Consider the following 19,916-nt stretch of genomic DNA (forward strand, 5'->3'; position numbering starts at 1 on the left):
GCAGGACACAGGTGTGTGTTGGGTCGGAGGAGGGGAATAGTGTGAATGTAGAGGTGCAGATTAGACTGATACTGAAGTGTCATAATGAATCATTTCTAAATGTTGCATTGCAATACTGCTTTTTATCACCAATTGTGTGTGTGGCAATGATTGGTTTTTATGTTTATGACGCTTGGCTAAACAGCACTCGTCACATACAGATTTTGACCCCAGCAACTGATTCACACGAATATAAAATATCAGGTTAGATTTCTGTGTCTCGGTCACGGATTTAACGTAGCACATTAAGAATAATGACCTTGTAAACCCCCAGCTAAAACAAAAAGATCAATGAAATTAAGTTTTCCATGTATTTTAAGTCTGTATTTTTCCACATTTGAAGGAATTTAACTTCAAGCTAATGGACTTTCTGAAATAGAAAGATTATATTGCTGAATACCGGCAGCAGAAAGCCAAGGATGATGGGTCACAGCCATCAGTTTCTCTGGAGATCAGTGCTAGTTTAAGCTCAATGACAAACACACAGAACAGACATGGACTCGGCATGATGTGGTGACACAAAGGTGCTGTCCCAGCGCACACAGCTGCCTTACAACCACTCCTGTATTTTTGTACAATCTAAGAAAATTTACATCTGAGACGGATCGTTCCACCTCACGTTCACATATCAGTGATCTTTTATCAGCCAACTATCAGCAACTGCCAACTGCCTGAAACACATCCAGATCTCAGCCTCCGTACGGGCACACGTCACCAGAAAGATGCACAACGACCCGGCCGGCAGCTTCACACGAGACGCTGTCTGGCCCCTCTCACCTCTCTCACAGTGCCTCCTCTTCCTCACACTCACAACCATGGAGCTCATTTCCAAACACAGGCGAGCTGGAGGCAGTCATCTCAAAACGGCATCCTAATGACAGCTCCATCTTCGTACGACTGGACCATCCTGCCAGAGGGGCTGCTGAAGACTGAGCCTCCTATTGATGCAACACGCCGCTGAATAATATTGTACCCCGTTGCTACGACAACGCCGCGCAATATGTCCGGGAATGCTGTCTGTTGCTGCGCCTCCTTCTGTTCCAGAGAAGGACAAATCCTCACCTTCTCCATCTGTCCTAGCTGATGGTCTCCCTTAGAGGGACAAGTGTTTTTTTTTTCATTTTCTCATTTCTTATTTAAATCTCTTCATATGATTTTCCTTTAAACATTAGTACACCTTTTTTTAACATTCGTTTTCCCTACCCCTTTCCATGTTCCTCTGCAAAGTCTCACTTCGAAATTTCCCTTCCCTTCACAAGAGCCTAAATTTTGTGCATTTCCCCTCCTTCACTCATATCTTTGCTTTCTTGGATTTCATTTACAATTGCTCTTTTATCTTACCTTTGGTTGCCCACTTAAAACTCATCCCTATCTGACTTCGTTCCAACTAAAAGTTATAAAAAAGGCTTTTATACATTTCTAACAAAATGCTGCCGGATCAGCTCAAGTAAAACTGTATTTCAGTCCGAATGCGTGAGATGTACAGTACCATACACCCACAACGTATCAATCCACAACCCCAGGTGATACTGGGGTTGCTCCAGTGTTGCCTGGAGACACTGATGTTGTCTACAAGAGGAGACAAATCAGACTGTACTTCCGGAAAAACTGAAATCCTAAAGTTTTTGCAGAAAGAATGTTACATAGCTTCTATAAGTCTGTGGTGGAGAGTGCATTTTCATTTGCAGCCATCTGTTGAGGAGACTGTGCAAGCAAGGAGGCTGCGTAAAATTAAAAAAGATGACGTACAACAGTGATCATCCTCCTCTCAATCCATCGATTCAACAACAGAGGGACATTAGTAAGAGGCTTCTTTAAATCTGCTGCAACGCAGACAGATACAGACTACAGGGATTTCCCGTTGGGAATTAATGAAGCGTTATTCAATCAAACTTGAATAAACTGATGCAAATGAACCCCTGTACCATGTGCACCAGCTGAGATGATTCCCAGACATGTCACGGGGTTAACAAAAAAAAAAGGTGAAAACAAAACATGACACTCGCTCAGAGGTTATTACACATTATGAGGTTGAGTTAAACATGCCTTTTTCAACACGTTTGTTTGAGTAGTCAATGTCTTTTTTTAACCTTTGGCCCAGGTGTTTAACTCACCGAGGAAGGTGTTGGCGATAAACTCTGACACTTGATTCCCTGAGCGGCTCGTTTCCGATAGCTGCGTCAGTTCACGATTCAGCATTCTCTTAAACTGCGTCGACAGAAAAAACAACAAAAACACATCAAATGTAGTTAGTTTGAGTGCCCAGTCTGGACTCTCACACAAATACACAACGAACACTAGTTACATGTTCAAAAACCTCACGAGTTACTCGTGTAATTTCAGATAATGCAACAGAAAGACAAGAAAACATTACAGGACTGTCTCAGAAAATTAGAATATTGTGATAAAGTCCTTTATTTTCTGTAAAGCAAAAATGTCACACATTCTGGATTCATTAAAAATCATCTGAAATATTGCAAGCCTTTTATTATTCTAATATCGCTGATCATGGCTTACAGCTTAAGAAAACTCAAATATCCTATCTCAAAAAATTAGAATATTCTGGGAATCTTAATCTTAAACTGTAAACCATAAACAGCAATATTAAAATAATAAAAGGCTTGAAATATTTCAGTTGATTTGCAATGAATCCAGAATGTATGACTTTTTTTTTTTATTGCATTACAGAAAATAAAGAACTTCACAATATTCAAATTTTCCGAGACAGTCCTGTACATGAAATCATGTTACGTTCATTTCTCAGAGGATACAATTATTCATTATTACTTGTATTTAATCATTTATTCTCTTTTAAGGAATATTTTTTTTTAACATGTTTCTTTATTGGGTAATCCATGTAAATTATATTACACAGTAAACATTTCTTTTAAAGGGTTCGACAGAATACCCCGTTTTATATTTTACCATACACACTCAAAAAAATAAATAAATAACTAAATAACTAAATAGAATTAAAAAAAATAAATAAATAAGGACACAAGACTTAACATAACAAACACCCCAAAACACACACACTGCAAAATACGTAATTATAAACAGGTCCCAAAGTAAGTACCGATTACCAATCAGACTCTGACTGAAGACAATAATAATAGGAAAAATAAAGTAATAAACTAAAATACAGGACACGCAAAACAGCAGCAACAAAAAAAATTAAAAAATAAAAATAAATTAAAAAAACAAAATAAGATAAATAAATAAAAATTTAAATAAACTGACGTAAGAGGAACCCTAAAAAAAAAAAAAGAGACATGGTTAGCAATATCATACTTCTCTGTAATTAAGTTAAATCAGATTAAATTAATCTTCCAAGGATGCCAAAGAATTAACAAAAGAAAGAATAGGTTCCCAAATATAAGAGAACTTATCAGAGCAACCCCTAATACCGTATTTAATTTTCTCTAAATATAAAAATGACATCAGGTCTTTCAACCAAGAATTGGGAGATGGAGGTTTTTGGTCCTTCCATTGAAGTAGAATACGTCTTCGAGCTACAAGAGAGGAAAAAGCAATTATATTGATCTCCTTCTTAGTAAAACTATTAAAATCTTCAGGTACACCAAAAATAGAAATTAAAGGGCTAGAATCCACCGGTTTATTAAGGGCTTTTGAGAGAGTATTATAGAAAGATGACCAAAATGAACATAGCTTTGGGCAGGAAAAGAACATATGTGTATGGTTAGCAGGTGATAAAGAGCATCTGTCACATTTATCACCTGTATCAAACAGTCTATGAAGCTTGACTTTGGACATGTGAATTCTGTGTACAACCTTAAACTGAATCAATGTTAGCTTTTAAGGAATATTTGATATCTTTCTCTTTTATTTTTAACAGAATACTAAAAAGAAACATTGAGACAGGTGCAACGCTGTATACAACTTCAGATAATTCAAAATTAAAAGTACACAGAGTGGATGGAAGTGCAGACACAGATGTAAACCATGGTAACCACACACACATCTATAGCCGTATCTTGCCGTCCCAGCTGAGGGCACCGGACAGCTCGCCTGTCCATCGCAGCGTCACATATAGACAACCACACGCTCAAACTCAGCCCTGAGGTCATTTTAAGATTCATAACAACGGACGTCTTGTCTTGTAAAGTGAAATGAGCTCATGCAAACCTCTGACAATGGAGTGCTTGGAAATCGATGCTCATATTTAATTCTGTCTGAGCATCTGACAATCCATCACTAAAACAACTTTCTTTTACTTTCACAAGATTAAAAGCTGTCTAGCGTGTAACGACAGAGGAAGAAGCAGTTCATGTAACTCGTGTGAAAAAGTTTTGGAGCACTAAAGTGCTCCGTGTTTCTCTCACAGTGGTGGTTTCCACATGGATTATGTAACAGCTTGAGCATGTGGAGACTGAGAGAGACTGAATGTGGGTGAGGGGGTAATGCAGCCGTTGTTGCACGACTACTATGTGACACACATGAGAGTGCACCCAAACACGTACATCGTCCTGCAGCTACAGCCAACACATGCCTTATCATGTGGATCATTTCCCCTGCAGCTTTTCCCCCGGTAATGCAGTATTTTCTTTCACAACCACACTTACTTACATGCAGCGTGCTTCTATCAACAGAGCACTGCTTTGATTATTTTGTTTTTATATTGCATTGTCTCTGTAACATGCATGCCTCGTCAGTAATACACACACACACACACATTCAGCCTGTGTGTGGGTCCGGTCCAGAGATCCGGCAGGCTGCCTCACTCAGCAATCCCCTCCCTGCAAAAACCCTGCATCAAGAAATATGGGAAGCCAGCACCACTTCCTGTTACTCACCTGTCTGAGTAGCCAGCACAGACACAACCAAAATTCCAACAGCAGCATGTCAGCTCACACATGTTGGTCCCAGCGGCAGCTAAAATACAAGTTTCCCTGCCTATTAGTTTGTTGCAGTTTGCCCCCTAAGCCGTGGTCCGTGTGCAGCAGGGACTGTCTGAACCTGAACAGAAGTCCGCGTGGAAAAGAAAAGTTCCCACAGTCAGGTGTTGTTCTGGAGATGAGAGGGGGAAGAAGCGGATAGAGGCGGGGGAGGGTGGGGCTGGAGACGTGCGCTAACATCAAGAGAGAAAAGGTGTAACTGCAGTCTCCTATCCAGCCGCTCTCACATGCTGCCAATGAGAGACATAAAGAGGGATGGAGGGAGGGACTGAGAGACCCCCTCCCCCTGCTCCCATCCCCACCAGCTCTTTAACCAATTGCCCTTTTGTAGCTTCAGGGTATGGGTGGATGAGAGGGATCTGATTGGCTGGCTGCGGGACGGTGGAGCACACAGATCAGAAGGAGTGATGCTAATGACTCTTTCAGAGGAGGGAGGTGTCGCTCATGTGCCCGTGTGCATTTCTTCATATCACTAAAATCACTTATTTTTCCTCACTTGAAGTGAATGTTATATCTTATTATCTTGTTATTTCTAAAAGTACTTCTTTTAATTCAGGACTGATTGTTTATAATTATTTTTTTCCATGAAAAAAGCAGGATGAGTTTGACTTAGGGCTGGGCGATATATCGAGATTTTAATATATATCGATATATTTTCAAACGCGATATGGTACGAGACAATATCGTTTATATCGAGAAAAAAAAAATATTTTTTTTTTCTTCTTTTTTTTTAAATGATTTTGATATAGCTTATTTTGTGACAAATGACTTGAATATTTTATTTGAGATTTGCACAAATGTTTTGTTATTTGCACTGTCAACCTCAGTGGAAAAGTCTGCCTGTTACTGTCTACATTGTATTAATTACAGTGTATTTTAATTTAATTGTTATGCAGGAAAGGGATATTTGTTTTATTTTATTCAAGAAGCATTTTTATTCTATATATGCAGGCAGTTTATTTTTATTTCATTTGTTTTATACATTTTAATATTGTGCAGACCTCTGTTAATAAAGGTACCTGTGTGACATTTGGCACGAGGCTTTGTATTAAAACTGACTGTATTTTTAAGGGTTTGCCTCAGAAAAAATGAAGCTAACAGAGATGCTATGCTATAATGCTTTGAGGGAAACCCCAATTACGGCGCAGAAAAAATATCGATATATATCGAGTATCGGCATTCAGCTAGAAAATATCGAGATATGACTTTTGGTCCATATCGCCCAGCCCTAGTTTGACTGATTAGATCTTTTTTATGAACTTACAGGGTCAGTGTCTCCCTGATTTCACATACATGAAGCTGAGTGGAGCGTTTGTTCACCTTATTGGACGCCATCTCGCTGACCGAGTGTCTGGTCTGGAGCGTCTCCAGCTGGTCTAAGCACCAGTCCAGCTCTTCCAGCGTCTCCACCGCCATCTTCTGATAGGGCTCCTCTGAAAGAACACCGCAACACACGCTGCAGGTCACAAACGGGACGACTACAGGCACGAAAACTACTGGAAACCACACCACCCTCACTGTTTTAATAAACCGACAACATGAAAGTATGCAAATATGTTGTTAACCAAACATAAAGAGATATTAACACTGACCTCCAACACATGGCTTACACATGGGTGACTGGCTGCTGGCCGACGGCCGTCTGAATCAGATCACAGATGGTATAATTGTGAATTAAACAAAGACAGCCATCGTCATTAGTCATCCAGTCTGCTCTTATTGTCTTACTTGTTTCCCACGCGGTCTTGGAGATGGGTCAGAGCGGCAAAGTTGGTTCTTACTGTTCGCAGGCTGGCGAGAACCTGGAGAGGGATTAAGAGAAAAGGTGTATAAACACAGCGTGAGCACATCACCCCTGTGCTGGCTGCCCCTCACTGGTTTCCTGTCCAGTGCAGGATCCAGTTTAAGAGCTTATTGTTTGTTTTTAACAGTCTGAACAGTTCGGCACCACCTTATTCATCTGAGCTTTTAAACTTTCACGTTCCTGTCAGAGCTGTGAGATCAACCAATCAGCTGCTCTTGCCAGTTCCCAGACCCAGCTGGAAAGCAGAGGCGAGGCCGCGGACCAGTCTATGTCTCTGTATCAGATCTGAACACTGATCATTTTAAATCATTTTTAAAATACACACCTTTTTTTCTGAACACACTCTGACACTTCCCAAAGCTTTACAAAAGGCACTTTTGTCTGGACTGGTTGTGGCAAAACGGCCATCTTGTGGGAGTGGAGGTCACCCTCACCGCTTTGTTTCAAAAGGTGGTTAAATAAATGACATGGCTATGTGTATCTATCTTGAAGAAATCTGTTATATTTTGTCTGATGCTCAGCCTATGTACTAAATTAATGAATGTACTAAATTTTATTATATGGATTTGAATACTTTTTACTGTAGGTAATTATGACTGCAAAATATGATGACAGAAACTAACAATACTAGCACTTAATATCTCCTCTTTGCACACCAAAAGAGTTTATCTAACTGTTATTTATTCTTTTTTACGTTGAAGTCACAGCAAAACACGTAAACTTAAAGGAGCTGTATGTAAGAGCAATAATAAAACGAATCATAAAATGACCCCGATATGTCAACAGACATTTAAAAATCATGTTCATTTCAAATACTTATGTCACTGACAACAGCACTCAAGCCAGGATATTCCAGTTTAAAAAGAGGAGTTGCAGCCCTCAACTGATGTTTATGTTGTCATTTTTTGTTTTGGCCTGAAGCTCCACCCTCCACCTATCTCCCAATCACCAAGTCAGTATTGTTTCGGCATCCGGGTTGCCAGCTCGGCTCTAATTATGGCAGCCATTTCAGCCTACGTTCCTGCTGCATTCTGCAGCCTACCTGGCAACCTCTGGTCGGGGGGAGGAGGGGGAGGGTACACGCCGCTCAACAATATTTTGAAAGTGTCTGCAGTACCAGTTTTGGACATTTCTTACAGACGGCTCCTTTAAGTAAAATACGAAAAAAATAGTGGAGACTGAATTTCCTATAGTACTGGAAATACTTACGAGAGTTCTCGACATACATGAAAGCAAAGACTATAAACTTTAGCAAGAGTCACCGTTACAAGTACATTGTTTCAGTTTAAAGGGAAATAGTTGTTTAAAAAAAAATAGTTTAATGCAAAGTGTCTGATACAAGCACCATGCTGCTACAGACCAAGTCCCACTTCATAGCACAAATCTTTAAGCTACCGGTACATGCACCTTTTATCATTTAATTATTTAATAGCACGTATAGTGACAGGATCTTAGGATTTTTATTGAAATCCATCACTATTCCCCTCAGTGTGGCAATAAAAATAAAGTAAAAATACAGTAAATCACTGTGGAAATTCTTTCCTCTTAAAATTAGTGAAGAGATTTAAATCCATCCCAACTACAATTTTATTTTCCACAAAATGACTGAACTGGTAAAGCTATTAAATCAATAGGCTTCATACAGAGTTGGTCAATTGTTATCAAGTGTTATAAAGTCATTACGCAGCTTTACAAATATATATGTCACAATATAAGCATTAACATGAAGCAAAATATTAAAAGAATGATTACTGTCATGTAGGGCTGGGCGATATATCGAGATTTTAATATATATCGATATATTTTCAAACACGATATGGTACCAGACAATATCGTTTATATGGATTTAAAAAAAAAAAAAAAAAAATGTTTACATTTTTTTTTTTTAATTATTTTGATATAGCTTATTTTGTGACAAATTGACTTGAATGTTTTATTTGAGATTTGCACAAATGTTTTGTTATTTGCACAACTGTCAACCTCAGTGGAAAAGTCTGCCTGTTACTGTCTACATTGTATTAATTGCACAGTGTATTTTAATTTAATTGTTATGCAGGAAAGGGATATTTGTTTTATTTTCTTCAAGAAGCATTTTTATTCTATATATGCAGGCAGTTTATTTTTATTTCATTTGTTTTATACATTTTGATATTGTGCAGACCTCTGTTAACAAAGGTACCTGTGTGACATTTGGCACGAGGCTTTGTATTAAAACTGTTTTTTTTTTTAAGGGTTTGCCTCAGAAAAAAATGAAGCTAACAGAGATGCTATGCTATAATGCTTTGGGGGAAACCCCAATTATGGCACAGAAAAAATATCGAGATATATATCGAGTATCGCCATTTAGCTAGAAAATATCGAGATATGACTTTTGGTCCATATCGCCCAGCCCTACTGTCATGTGTAGAAAGAAGGTTTTAGCACGGTTGCTTTGCAGGTTCACCAAATCATTGCTTCTTCGTATTGGATCAACTGGGTCAGATTTGATGAAATCGGACAACAAAACTTGTCTGCCCAGACATCCTGGTTTATTTCCACCTTGATACAAAGAATTAGTTTGATTCCTATGGATTCAAATGTCATATTGAGGGGGGGTATCAACGGATGCAGAAGAAACTGCCTCAGCTCAGCACTGGATTGGCAAAAACCGGTCAGAGAAACTAAGCAGAGCCACAACCAGACTAGTATTAACAAAAGACAACCAAAATGGCGTGCAGTGGCATAGGAACACTGGGGAATGACTGTCTGCGGTTCTCCTGTAAGAACTTGTTGATCCACGGTGTTACTAGCACTTCTGCAGCCATCCTGGTCCAGGAGCATCCAGTGTCTCTTGGTTGCTCCTGTCATCGCCAAAAGCCCACCCTCAACTTTTTGAAATTGGTTCGGTATGTTTTATACCGGTGGAAACAGAGGGAATAGGTGGGCCAACCGATCCACTTCACTAGAGAACTTTAATGAAGTGAGTAGGTATGGCTGGCCAGGGTATAATAAATACCTGGAACGAAGCAGAAGCGAATGCAACTCACCTGTGCAAATGGAGTCACGATCATGTCTTCTCCATGCCTGAAATAACCAGACAAACATCTGGTGAAAAAGTCATGGAAGGGGACAAACAGATACACAACATCTAGAAAAAAACTATCCTAAAACACACACGCAAAATAACATGTGGGTAATATGTAAGGACATTGGAAGGAAGCTGCAGTCGGCTCAGACCATGAATATCACACAAATTCAGAACATATTGACACTTGCAGGTAAAAGGCAGGTACATATTAGAATTATATATTTGTTTCCAGGAAGTGACGAGGGCAGCCCGTGTTTTTTTTAGGGTCCAAAATCCCAGACAACCTCCTTAACACGGCTGGATAACTGGAGTACACAGGGGAGGAGGAGTATTCAAGGTGGAGCTTTCTGGATGCTTCAGTGTCACAGCATGCACTTGAGACACCGTCAGACTTCAGGGTAAAAGCATGCTGCCAGCAAAAGGTAAATCCAGCAAACACTTTGACATCGCATGAAACTCTAACATCAGGGTATAAACACTAACTAAACTACTCATTCATTAATCTTCTTTACCAGCTTCATCCAAATTAGGGCTATGGGGGAGCTGTTGCCCACCCACCAGCTGCCATCATGCATGAGTAGATCTCCAAAAGGTCATCAGTCCCTCATAGAACATAAATGGTTCTAATGAGAGCTTTTCAATTGGGAAATTAAACCATGATGAAATCAGCTGACTCTCTGTCAAATGCTTGCTGAAGGTGAGCTTTTATGACAGCGTTCTTCAGGTCGTGTTGATACGGAGAAGTGTTAGCAGGAAGGTGGGGAGAGGTGACTCATGACAACATGGCACAGCCGAAAGAGACGGACAGAAAAAAAAACCAAAAGAAATCACAGCAATCTTCACACATTGTCTCACCGAGGCAGCCAACTGACTTCCCAATGCTTCAGTCCCTCCTCCCTTCAAAACAAATGAGCAACAACTTTTGGTGGTCGAGGACCAATTCACAGCGTCACTGACAAACAGACGGCTGCTACAGTTTCACTGGCTGTTTTCACAAGCCACAAATACTTGTCCTAAAGTTGAAATAGATTCTGGATTCAGCTCTGAATGGTATGAAATTTCTCAATACATTTTTTCCGTAACTCTGCTGCAGCTCTGTTCGTGTCGTCCAACCTGGTGGTTTCTGTACGCACTAGGGCTGTTCGATTAATCGATTTTAAATCGTAATCGCGATTATGTAATTAGAACGATGTTAAAACGAGAAAATCGTAAAATCGATTTTTCACTTTTTTTTTTTTTTGTATTTTTTTTTTTTTTTTTACCTTGTCTGCACACATATTAATGATTGATGGAAATACCTCTCAATACCTGCAACAAGTGCCCCATCGGAGAGGCTCTTTAGTGTAGGAGGGGGCGTTGTAACATGCCACCGGGCATCCCTCAAGCCAGATGCCGTAGACCGGCTCGTGTTCCTTGCAAAAAACTTGCAAATGTGAATAGCAAATGTAATGACTGACATTACACACCTCTACCTCCTTCATGGGTTGCATTATTATTTAGCATGCAAAGACCCAGTTTAGTTTAATTAGAAAATATCTTGTTTTATTTAATTGGAAATATAATTTACTGTGTGTTTGCAAGTGCTGATTTGCTGATTTTTTTTTCCAGAGATAAAACTTTATATTTTATTATATTTTTTAAAACTTTTTTTCGACTTATTTTACAGAGTTTTGCACTTTATTCATTCATTTTTGGTTTAATAAGAGCAAAGTTTGCACTTAAAGCCCAATGGGGCAAATGTTCAATAAAAAAACTGCATATTTGAAATCATTTCTTTGCCTTTTGTCAATTCACAAAATAATCGTAATCGTAATCAAAAATCGGATTTTGAGAGAAAAAAATCGAGATTTTATTTTTGGGCAAAATCGAACAGCCCTAGTACGCACTAACTTTCTTTTTACTTAATACAATTTTCAATAAAAAAGTGTTCCAGCTAAATTTGTTGATGAGCTACAAGAGAAAAAATGAGTTCTAATATTGGTGAAACAAGACGATGAATAAAGAAAGGCTCTCCAGTGTGTCTTCACACTATAATCTCTGTGTGAAAGTCACATTTATGTTGTGTAACGTCTTTCATAATCAGCTGTCACCAGGAGGTTTTAAGTTGTTTTCTCTGGAGCTGCATCCTTGTCATTTTTGAACACAAACACATGAACATCCCTCTAAATCAACACCGCCGGTGTGTTGGTGTAAAACAGAGAGGAGGCTACGGGCTGATTGCTTTAGTGGAACCGCACAGACGGGCGTGTTCAAATACTCACAGGTCGCTGGCCGTGGACGAGTTGCGGGACATGGTTTTGGGCGACAGGTCGTAGTCGGAGTCGGAGCGGTAGAGGAAAGACTCGCGGCGCTGACTGTGGGGGTAGTTGGCCTGAAGGACCAGACCAGAGCTGGGGCTCGTCTGAGAGTCCAGGGGACTGCGACCCACCGACAAGCCATTCTCCACATCAAAACTGCAGAGACAGAAGAAGATCATAGTTTAATAAAGGCACTTATATCTGTGTGAGTGTGTTTAATACAAGCAAAGTTAATACAAGCTTTAATGTGGAAGTTAATGCCAAAAAGATACCCAAATGTCAAAGATAGCAGGAACAATCTGAATCAGCTGGAACTAAGAAAAGTGCAATCATACATCTTTACTAAATATGGTTATATACAATGAAAAGAGTTACCAAACAGTCACCCTGGTAACTTGATTTAATCAAGAGTAAAAGCATGGCTGTAAAGACAAATGTCTGTGCTTATTTCAGCGCACCACATTTGCTAAAAATATACACTGTCACAAAACTGTCCAGACAGCGGTGCTGAGACCACATCTAAAGTTTATTTTTAGTAAATAAAAACTGATGAGACGTAATATCTGTATAACATTACGATCATTGATAAATGTCGGCACCTCCCCTTGGGATCTTCCACATTGGCAGTTTCTTGACAGAGTGTATTTTTCACTTTTATAATTAGTTTTCTGCCCTCAGTGGTGAAGACAAGAGCAGCAAATAGAAGAGCAGCAAGAAGATTTTAATCTCCCACAAATTTTCTGTTACTCAAGGAAACAGCAATGTTTCTCAAGTCTCCTGTGACACACCGATGCTTTCAAAATCTAAAATCATAACCATCACCTGATGTTTCTCAGGATTCGGCCCGAAGAACATTTTTGATGATAATTGGGGGGAAAGTGCTCTGTAAACATATTTACCATTTTTCATCCAACTGTTAAGGGAAAATAACTTGACATGTTCCTTTGAGCTTGTTTCAATTTAAGGATTTCACTGGACTGTTTGGACCAGTCAGAGTTTGGTTTTGAAATGTATTTGCATATTTGCACCCCAACTCCGGTGCTGGGGGGCTTGAAGCGCAGATTTGAAATTTGATAAACAAAATCAGATGTCAATCAAACAGTTTTCCAAATGTTGTAACAGCCTTCAAGGGCAGGGGAAAGACAGGAAGATGAAGGTTCATACAGAGACATTACAGATTCCTTTGCTGCTTAGTCATTCCTCTGACTTCCCAGATTCCCATCACTCACTTACGCACATCTTTCCCTCCACTATCTCCTGTTGACGTCAACACAGGTGTGTTACATCAGCAGAGCTATAAACCACAACCCCGGCACCACCGCTGTTATCTTCCTATGATCAACTATGGCCCGCGGACCGTGCAGAAAGCTGGGGTATCAAAAAGTTACGAGTCTGTTCTTCTTTTTAAGGATCAAAAGCGAAATGATTGCCCTTGCAGGTTTTTGGAAATCTGCATTTTTGCCACCGTGATTTCCTCCAACTCCCGTATCCAAACGGCATCGCGGCTACACCTGGCCTCGATTTAGTGCTTTTGAAATCTTTCCAATGGAGATGAGATCAGTCTGCAGGTTCTGAACGGCACCGTGCCACTGAAACAGACACAACCAGACCCACCATAACAGAAAAAACATGAGCAGAAGAGGAATGAAGGAAAACTGACAAAGCTTCAGATTTTTCTGCCTCCACGGCGACGACAGCGGAGAGTTGAAGCTTATCAACACTGACTTTATTATACTCCACTGATCCCCGTGACATATTTCGTTGACTGCAAAAACTGCCCCTTGCTCATTGACACATAGACCCCATTGATCTGGGGGTAAAGCACGTTGCTCATTTGAATGTTGAGACTGTTCAGAACACTTCTGGTTCTTTTAACTGCTTTAAATTCTGTACAAAAATGACTTCATGACTGCAATGAAATGAGAAAGTTATGTGAGTATCTCAGAGGTAATATTAACCTTTTTCAAATCATTTTCTTTCCGGTCAGTTAAATGCATCCCCCCCCGCCCCCTCCTTCCCTGGTAGAAAACAGAGGACCAAGGTTTCTTCTCTGGTTTATTTTTAGCTCTGCCTCCAGGGCTCCGCCAATAATAGTGCCCGATAAATGAAAGATGGCTGTTATGCAACTGATGCTGAATGAAATGGGCCCAGTTCACCGAAGCAGAGCGAGGCGGTGAGACGAGGAGGACGAGGGCGAGGGGTGACTGGGAAGGCTGTATCCAGCGCGGTGATGTGTTTGGCTCCTCACACCTGATTGGTGTGACATGTGGGAGAGGAGGGGCAGGGCTGCGGGAGCAGGTCCTACCTCAGTGACCTCAATGATGACACGCACCCCCACCACACTCCCCTCAGCCTGGCTCTGACAGCCTCCCTCTCCCCGGGCCCGGTGCAGTCGGCCATGACGAGGCTCTATCAGAGGACCCCGGTGACGTCAGAAGCTATAAATAGACCGGCCTAGGAAGAAAGAGGGGAACTGGGAGAATTGTGACGGCGCTTACGTAGATGTACCGCCCTCCCTTACTCTGCAGGCAGGCTGCAGATGATTTTATTCCCTTCCTAAGCTATGTATTTTCTTTCAACTGAATCTTGTCTAGGAATGTGGAGTCAGAGTCAGCTCATCACCTACAGAAATACAGAATGTAACTACATGCATGTCGAAATGAAATGAAGATTTGAATTTGTAACCATAAAATAACCACATAAAACATATTTCATACCTTTTTGACTGCAGGTAGGAGCAAACCCAGAATTGATTTTGAAACAAAAAATATGCAAATTATTGAGTGTACAGTCTACCGGAGGACACAGAAGAGCATGCAGCTCAAATGTACATAATGTGTTGGGAAAGTGAAGGAACCGGCATTGAAATCATCCCTAACATTTTGACGTTCCACTGAAATCTAGATTTACTACAAATTCTTAAGGCAAAAGGACCTTCCCAAAAAAAAAAAACACCTAACTTCTGAACTTTCAAATCTACTGACTACACAACCAGCACTGCTCACAGTAGACCACAACCATAACAACCTGACAATAAATATACATACTAGAAAATAATGTGCAATATCATTCACTGCAACGTGCATAAATAACATCTGTAAATATCCATCTGTTTTTCTTTTTTGTATACTAGTATTTTTTTATTTATTACTATTTTTATTCTCCTTCTTCTTCTTCTTCTTCTTCTTATTATTGTCTATACTGTTTATAGTGTTTTTCTTATTTTTATTATTATTATTATTATTATTGTGTAATATTGATGCCTCTTGTGTTTTGCACTATCCCCTTTGCTGCTGTAATCTGGAAATTTCCCCTCTGGGGGACTATTAAAGGATTTCTTATCTTATCTTATCTTATCTTAAATCAAAGTGTCCATTACCACAGCATTAAGAAACAAACCTCAAATGAATATTTCAGATTTGTTCTGCTGTCCCAGACCGAAGCATCCGACCCAACAGAGATGCTCAGAAGGTCACGATGCACAAAAGAAGCGGCCACTAAAGGCATCGACAACTTTAAAGCTTTTCAGCAGTGGGGTCTGGTCTGCGGTGCTTCTCCCCCGAGTCTCCAGACTCCTGAGGTGACAGCTCCAACTATTGAGGGACACACGGTACTACAGCGACTGTGAATAAATCTGTTCAAACTTGGACTTTCACATCCTGCTCCGTCTTTCTGGTGCCTACATGTTTCTGATTTTCTGTAAAAGATGATCGCTTAAAACTAAAATATATGTTTACATAAAAGTATCACAGTGCTCTTTCACCTATTTTTTTTCAGTTCAGTTTCAATTCAGTTTCACCACTTCCTTCATATATACATTTATATTCTGGCACGTAATTAGTTTTTTTTTTTCTGTCAAAACCTACAGGGGTGTAAACTGGCCCGATGGCAGGGCGGGTGGCGCTTTCAGTTAAAACATACATAACAAATTGACCTTGGTGTGTCCCCTGCCTCCTGCATTGTTCTACACTGCTATGACGTACATCACCTCTCCCTTTTCTCTCTTTAACTGTGTTTTACCAAACTTTCCTCGCTTACACAAACACATCCCTTAACACCCACATCCTAGAATCTGCTTTTGTTCCCAGGATGTTTATACCGACAGGAGGAATCCTTTACCACAAAACCACCTAATAATAGATGTTTAACCTTTTTAAAAGTGGCCTTCTACATAGTTTCAGTTAAACCAATACATTTATTGCAAATTTCACATGGAATTATTTTTAGATCTTGCCAGCCTTTTCCTGCCCTTTTCAAAGTCATTCACTTTTTTTTTTTAAAGAATTGTGATGGTCAAAAATTAACCTTTACAGGTTAAAAACATACTAACAATTTAGTTTATGTCATGTCAGTTACACTCACACATACCGAGTCATCTTTATTTGAGATATGCGTCAACTAAACTGGACAATAAGTCATCAGTTTACTCCCTTTACTGAGGGAAAGACCCTTGAACAACCAGAACGGTTACATAAAACTTCAGTCTGGGAAGCGTCTGACTGTGTCCCGTTGCTGTCCATGTGTGAGCAGCTCATGGGAACCAGGGCAGGGGGATTTAAGCAACTTTCTACTACGTTTTTGAGAGTCATCCAGAACCCCACTAAAGCCAGATGTTATTTGATGGCAGGGATGACACAAACTGAGGAGCAAAAGTTCAAAAGAAAAAAAAAAGAAGACACACACATGCACGAGTGCACCCCTCCTGTTTTCTTTCCTTGTAGCGTGGGAATTGGCTCTGAGGGGCCTGAAACATCACATCGGGCAGGCGAGGAGGCAAAAGGTGAGGAGGAAAGCAGTCCAAGAAGCACTTTATATTGTGTGCATGTGTGGGAGGGCAGCTTTAGCTCCAAAATATTGGAAAAACAAACACTTCAAAGCAGCCAGTGAAGGTGCAGACTTGGCTCTTGGGTTTAAGTTAGAATAAGGTCCAGTTAAGGTGTTGACAGACTGCAGGGGTCAGGGTTTGGGATGAATTATGTCCTCAGAAGGACAGAAAAACCTGCATGCATGTTCACGGAGAAAACAAGGTTGACGTGTTTTACACCTAATGCCTATTGTACATTTGACCCCAGACCAGAAAAAACAGCCCAATCCCTCCCCTCCCCCACAGAGTCCCAAACAATATATTTCCTTTCACTGTCACCGGTTGGGTCCTCTGAATGCTGTGATGACTGCACATACAAAAGTGGTGGGAGAAGAACAAGCAGGAAGGCTACTGATGCAAACGATCTATGAGTTGTAAATGAAGAAACTCAACACCAAAGTTTAAATGTTTTATACCGTCACATTAAAAGGGTCAGCAGAAACTTTAGAGAACCACAAGACAGTGTCAGGCTGGTGTGGTGAGGACCCAGATGCAGGAGAGAGAGTGGGAGGCCAGAGGCAGGAGTTCTCAAAAAACAAGGATTTATTAATTCCAACAAAAAGGGCAAGAACCAAAAAACAAAGCACTGCTTAGCAGGATCAAAAACTCACGGAAACAGGGATCAAGAAACTGGAGCAATAACAGGCAGGACACATGGAGGATAACACAGTACGGAACCACGAGGAGCAAGGGAATGACAAGACCAGATATACACAGGGGATAACGAGACACAACGAGACACAGGTGCAGACAATCAGGGCAGATGGGACACAGGTGGGGCAAAACAGAAACAAACTGACTGGGGGGAAGTGTCAAACCCTGACAGACAGAAATCTCTAATGGGGTAAAAACTTGATAAGAACTATCCTCAACTTCCTAATATTTTTTTTTGCAAATGTTTTTACCCCATACTGCCCTGACCCTCATCAATTCACCCTAAAATCTACTAACTGCACACTTATCTACAACTGGTGTGAACTTGCAGACCGTCATGAGGAGCCACCGGTTCTTTCTATTGGCCTGAGCAGCAACTGTGGATCTCCGTCTAAAGAGAGCAAACACTCTGTGACCAACATCAACATCTGATCAGAGAGCAGTTCAAGTCCCTCTAAATATAGCAAACGGGAGGAGAGAGTTGTGCCCAGTTAAAGCAGCTGCTGGATTTATGATTCTTCTGTCACCTCTAACCTACAGACAGACCAAGGACCGACGACTGGGCAATTAACCGAAAATTAATCGAAACCGACATTTAGAACCTGTAACCGACGTAATCATGCTCATGTCGTGTTTGAAACGTTCATTTACAAAAGATAACAAGATATTTATTTTCTACTGTTTAAGAGCACGATTCTTTGAAATCAAAGTGTGACCTTTGAAAAGTTATTTTCTAATTTTCATTGGCTTTATTTCAGATATATACCATGTCATAATGTTGACATGAGCTTATAATCGGCCAGCCCTAGAAGGACCTGTCTTTAAAAACAGTGGACGTCTGCTTTGATCGTGTGATTTCACTTGAAGAGTTTCAGACAGGTTTATGTCACATCATAGTACTGAAACAGCTCTGGTGGACGTTACCGGGGATCTCCTCATGACTTCAGACAGCCGACTGGTGTCTTTACTTGTCCTGTTAGATCTCAGTGCTGCTTTTGCTAGACTGCAGCATTCTATTAGAGGCTTATTTGTTGTTGCATCATTGGGATAAAGGAGCTGCATTAGCCTGGTTTAAGTCATATTTATCTGGCAGATTTCAGTTTCTTTATTTGAACAAGGAGTTTTTCCCATGTTGGTCCTGGTGCTTCACAAGCTTCTCTACTTATACTGTTACGTTTAACTCTATATATACTTCCATTAGCTACTACTGATAGGCAGCTGTGGATAAAACTTTATTGCTATGCAGATGATACTCAGGTGTACCATCCATAATGCTAGATGAGGCCAGCAAGATAGCTGCACTACAAACATGTCTTAGTTACATAAAGAAGGATGACTGTTAATTTCCTTGTATAACATTCAGATAAGACATAGGTTATTGTTATTGGACATTATAAAAATAAAAAAAGCCATTTATGGCAATTAACCCTAAATTAATCAAAATACTGCAGAATCGGCATGATTGGAGATCACATTTCAGATAGATATCCCATTAGAGTACTTCCATCTAGACAGCATACTGAACTGTGGTTTCTTGAGTTCCCAAAAGCAGAATGAGAGTCAGATCCCAGTTTCTGTTTGAGACACAAACTCCAGATTTAACAGACTTTTATTATGAACTGGAACAATACAAATAAACTGAATCGAACTGAATCAGATTAAATGATTCGTGACATATTTAATACAGTTATATTGGCTCATTATATCACAAAGCTGTTGCATGATATAACTTAAGATTGTGGCAGAAACCTAAAGTTTCTTTCTCTCGCTCATATTATATATATGTATTTAGTGTACTGAAAACTCTGTTTTGTTCAAATTTTGAGTCTTGACTCCGAATGACTACTCCCAGTGAGATTACAGAATTGTTGAGTTTTTCCACACATGACAAAGTCTGTCAAATCAACTGAAAGCGTCATATTCAACCATCAGTCGCTTGAGGAGTCAGTTTAGAAAGACTGGCACCAATGGAAACCACCAAATTGAACACTTTTGGGACGTTCTGGATCGGAGAGTGCTACGATGTGTTCCGGCTCCAGCAAACGTACCCCGACTCTGTGAGGCGCTAATGGAAAGACAGGACAATATTCCTCAGGCCACAACTGACAACCCGGTGACCTCAATGATCAGCTAATAAGACCATCTTTCATCTTTAGATTGTTTTTGTAAGCATCATTCAATTGTTCACACAACTATGTGCGTTGCTCTTCGTGATGCACATGGTGGTTATACTGGACACTGAAAGCTGTAAACTCCAACCAATAACTTGCGTGTT

The 19,916-nt window shown here is 40.2% G+C and overlaps 1 protein-coding gene across 7 annotated transcripts in view; it reads right to left on the reverse strand.

Moving 5' to 3' along the window:
• pde4cb (phosphodiesterase 4C, cAMP-specific b) overlaps window positions 1-19,916 on the reverse strand; it is a 111,953-nt gene that overhangs the window by 8,800 nt on the left and 83,237 nt on the right. For 5 of the 7 annotated variants that reach the window (XM_061738578.1, XM_061738579.1, XM_061738585.1 and 2 more), the window contains 7 exons: window positions 12,088-12,279; window positions 10,682-10,723; window positions 9,786-9,822; window positions 6,684-6,757; window positions 6,548-6,597; window positions 6,276-6,388; window positions 2,154-2,247 (listed from right to left, as the gene is read on the reverse strand). In XM_061738578.1, the coding sequence (XP_061594562.1) occupies window positions 2,154-2,247; window positions 6,276-6,388; window positions 6,548-6,597; window positions 6,684-6,757; window positions 9,786-9,822; window positions 10,682-10,723; window positions 12,088-12,279 (602 nt within the window). The remainder of the gene's footprint in view (window positions 1-2,153; window positions 2,248-6,275; window positions 6,389-6,547; window positions 6,598-6,683; window positions 6,758-9,785; window positions 9,823-10,681; window positions 10,724-12,087; window positions 12,280-19,916) is intronic. The other 2 variants (XM_061738581.1, XM_061738582.1) reach the window with 1 other exon arrangement.

The sequence above is a fragment of the Cololabis saira genome, chromosome 13 (genome assembly GCF_033807715.1).
Source record: "Cololabis saira isolate AMF1-May2022 chromosome 13, fColSai1.1, whole genome shotgun sequence".
NCBI classification, from domain to species: Eukaryota; Metazoa; Chordata; class Actinopteri; order Beloniformes; family Belonidae; genus Cololabis; species Cololabis saira.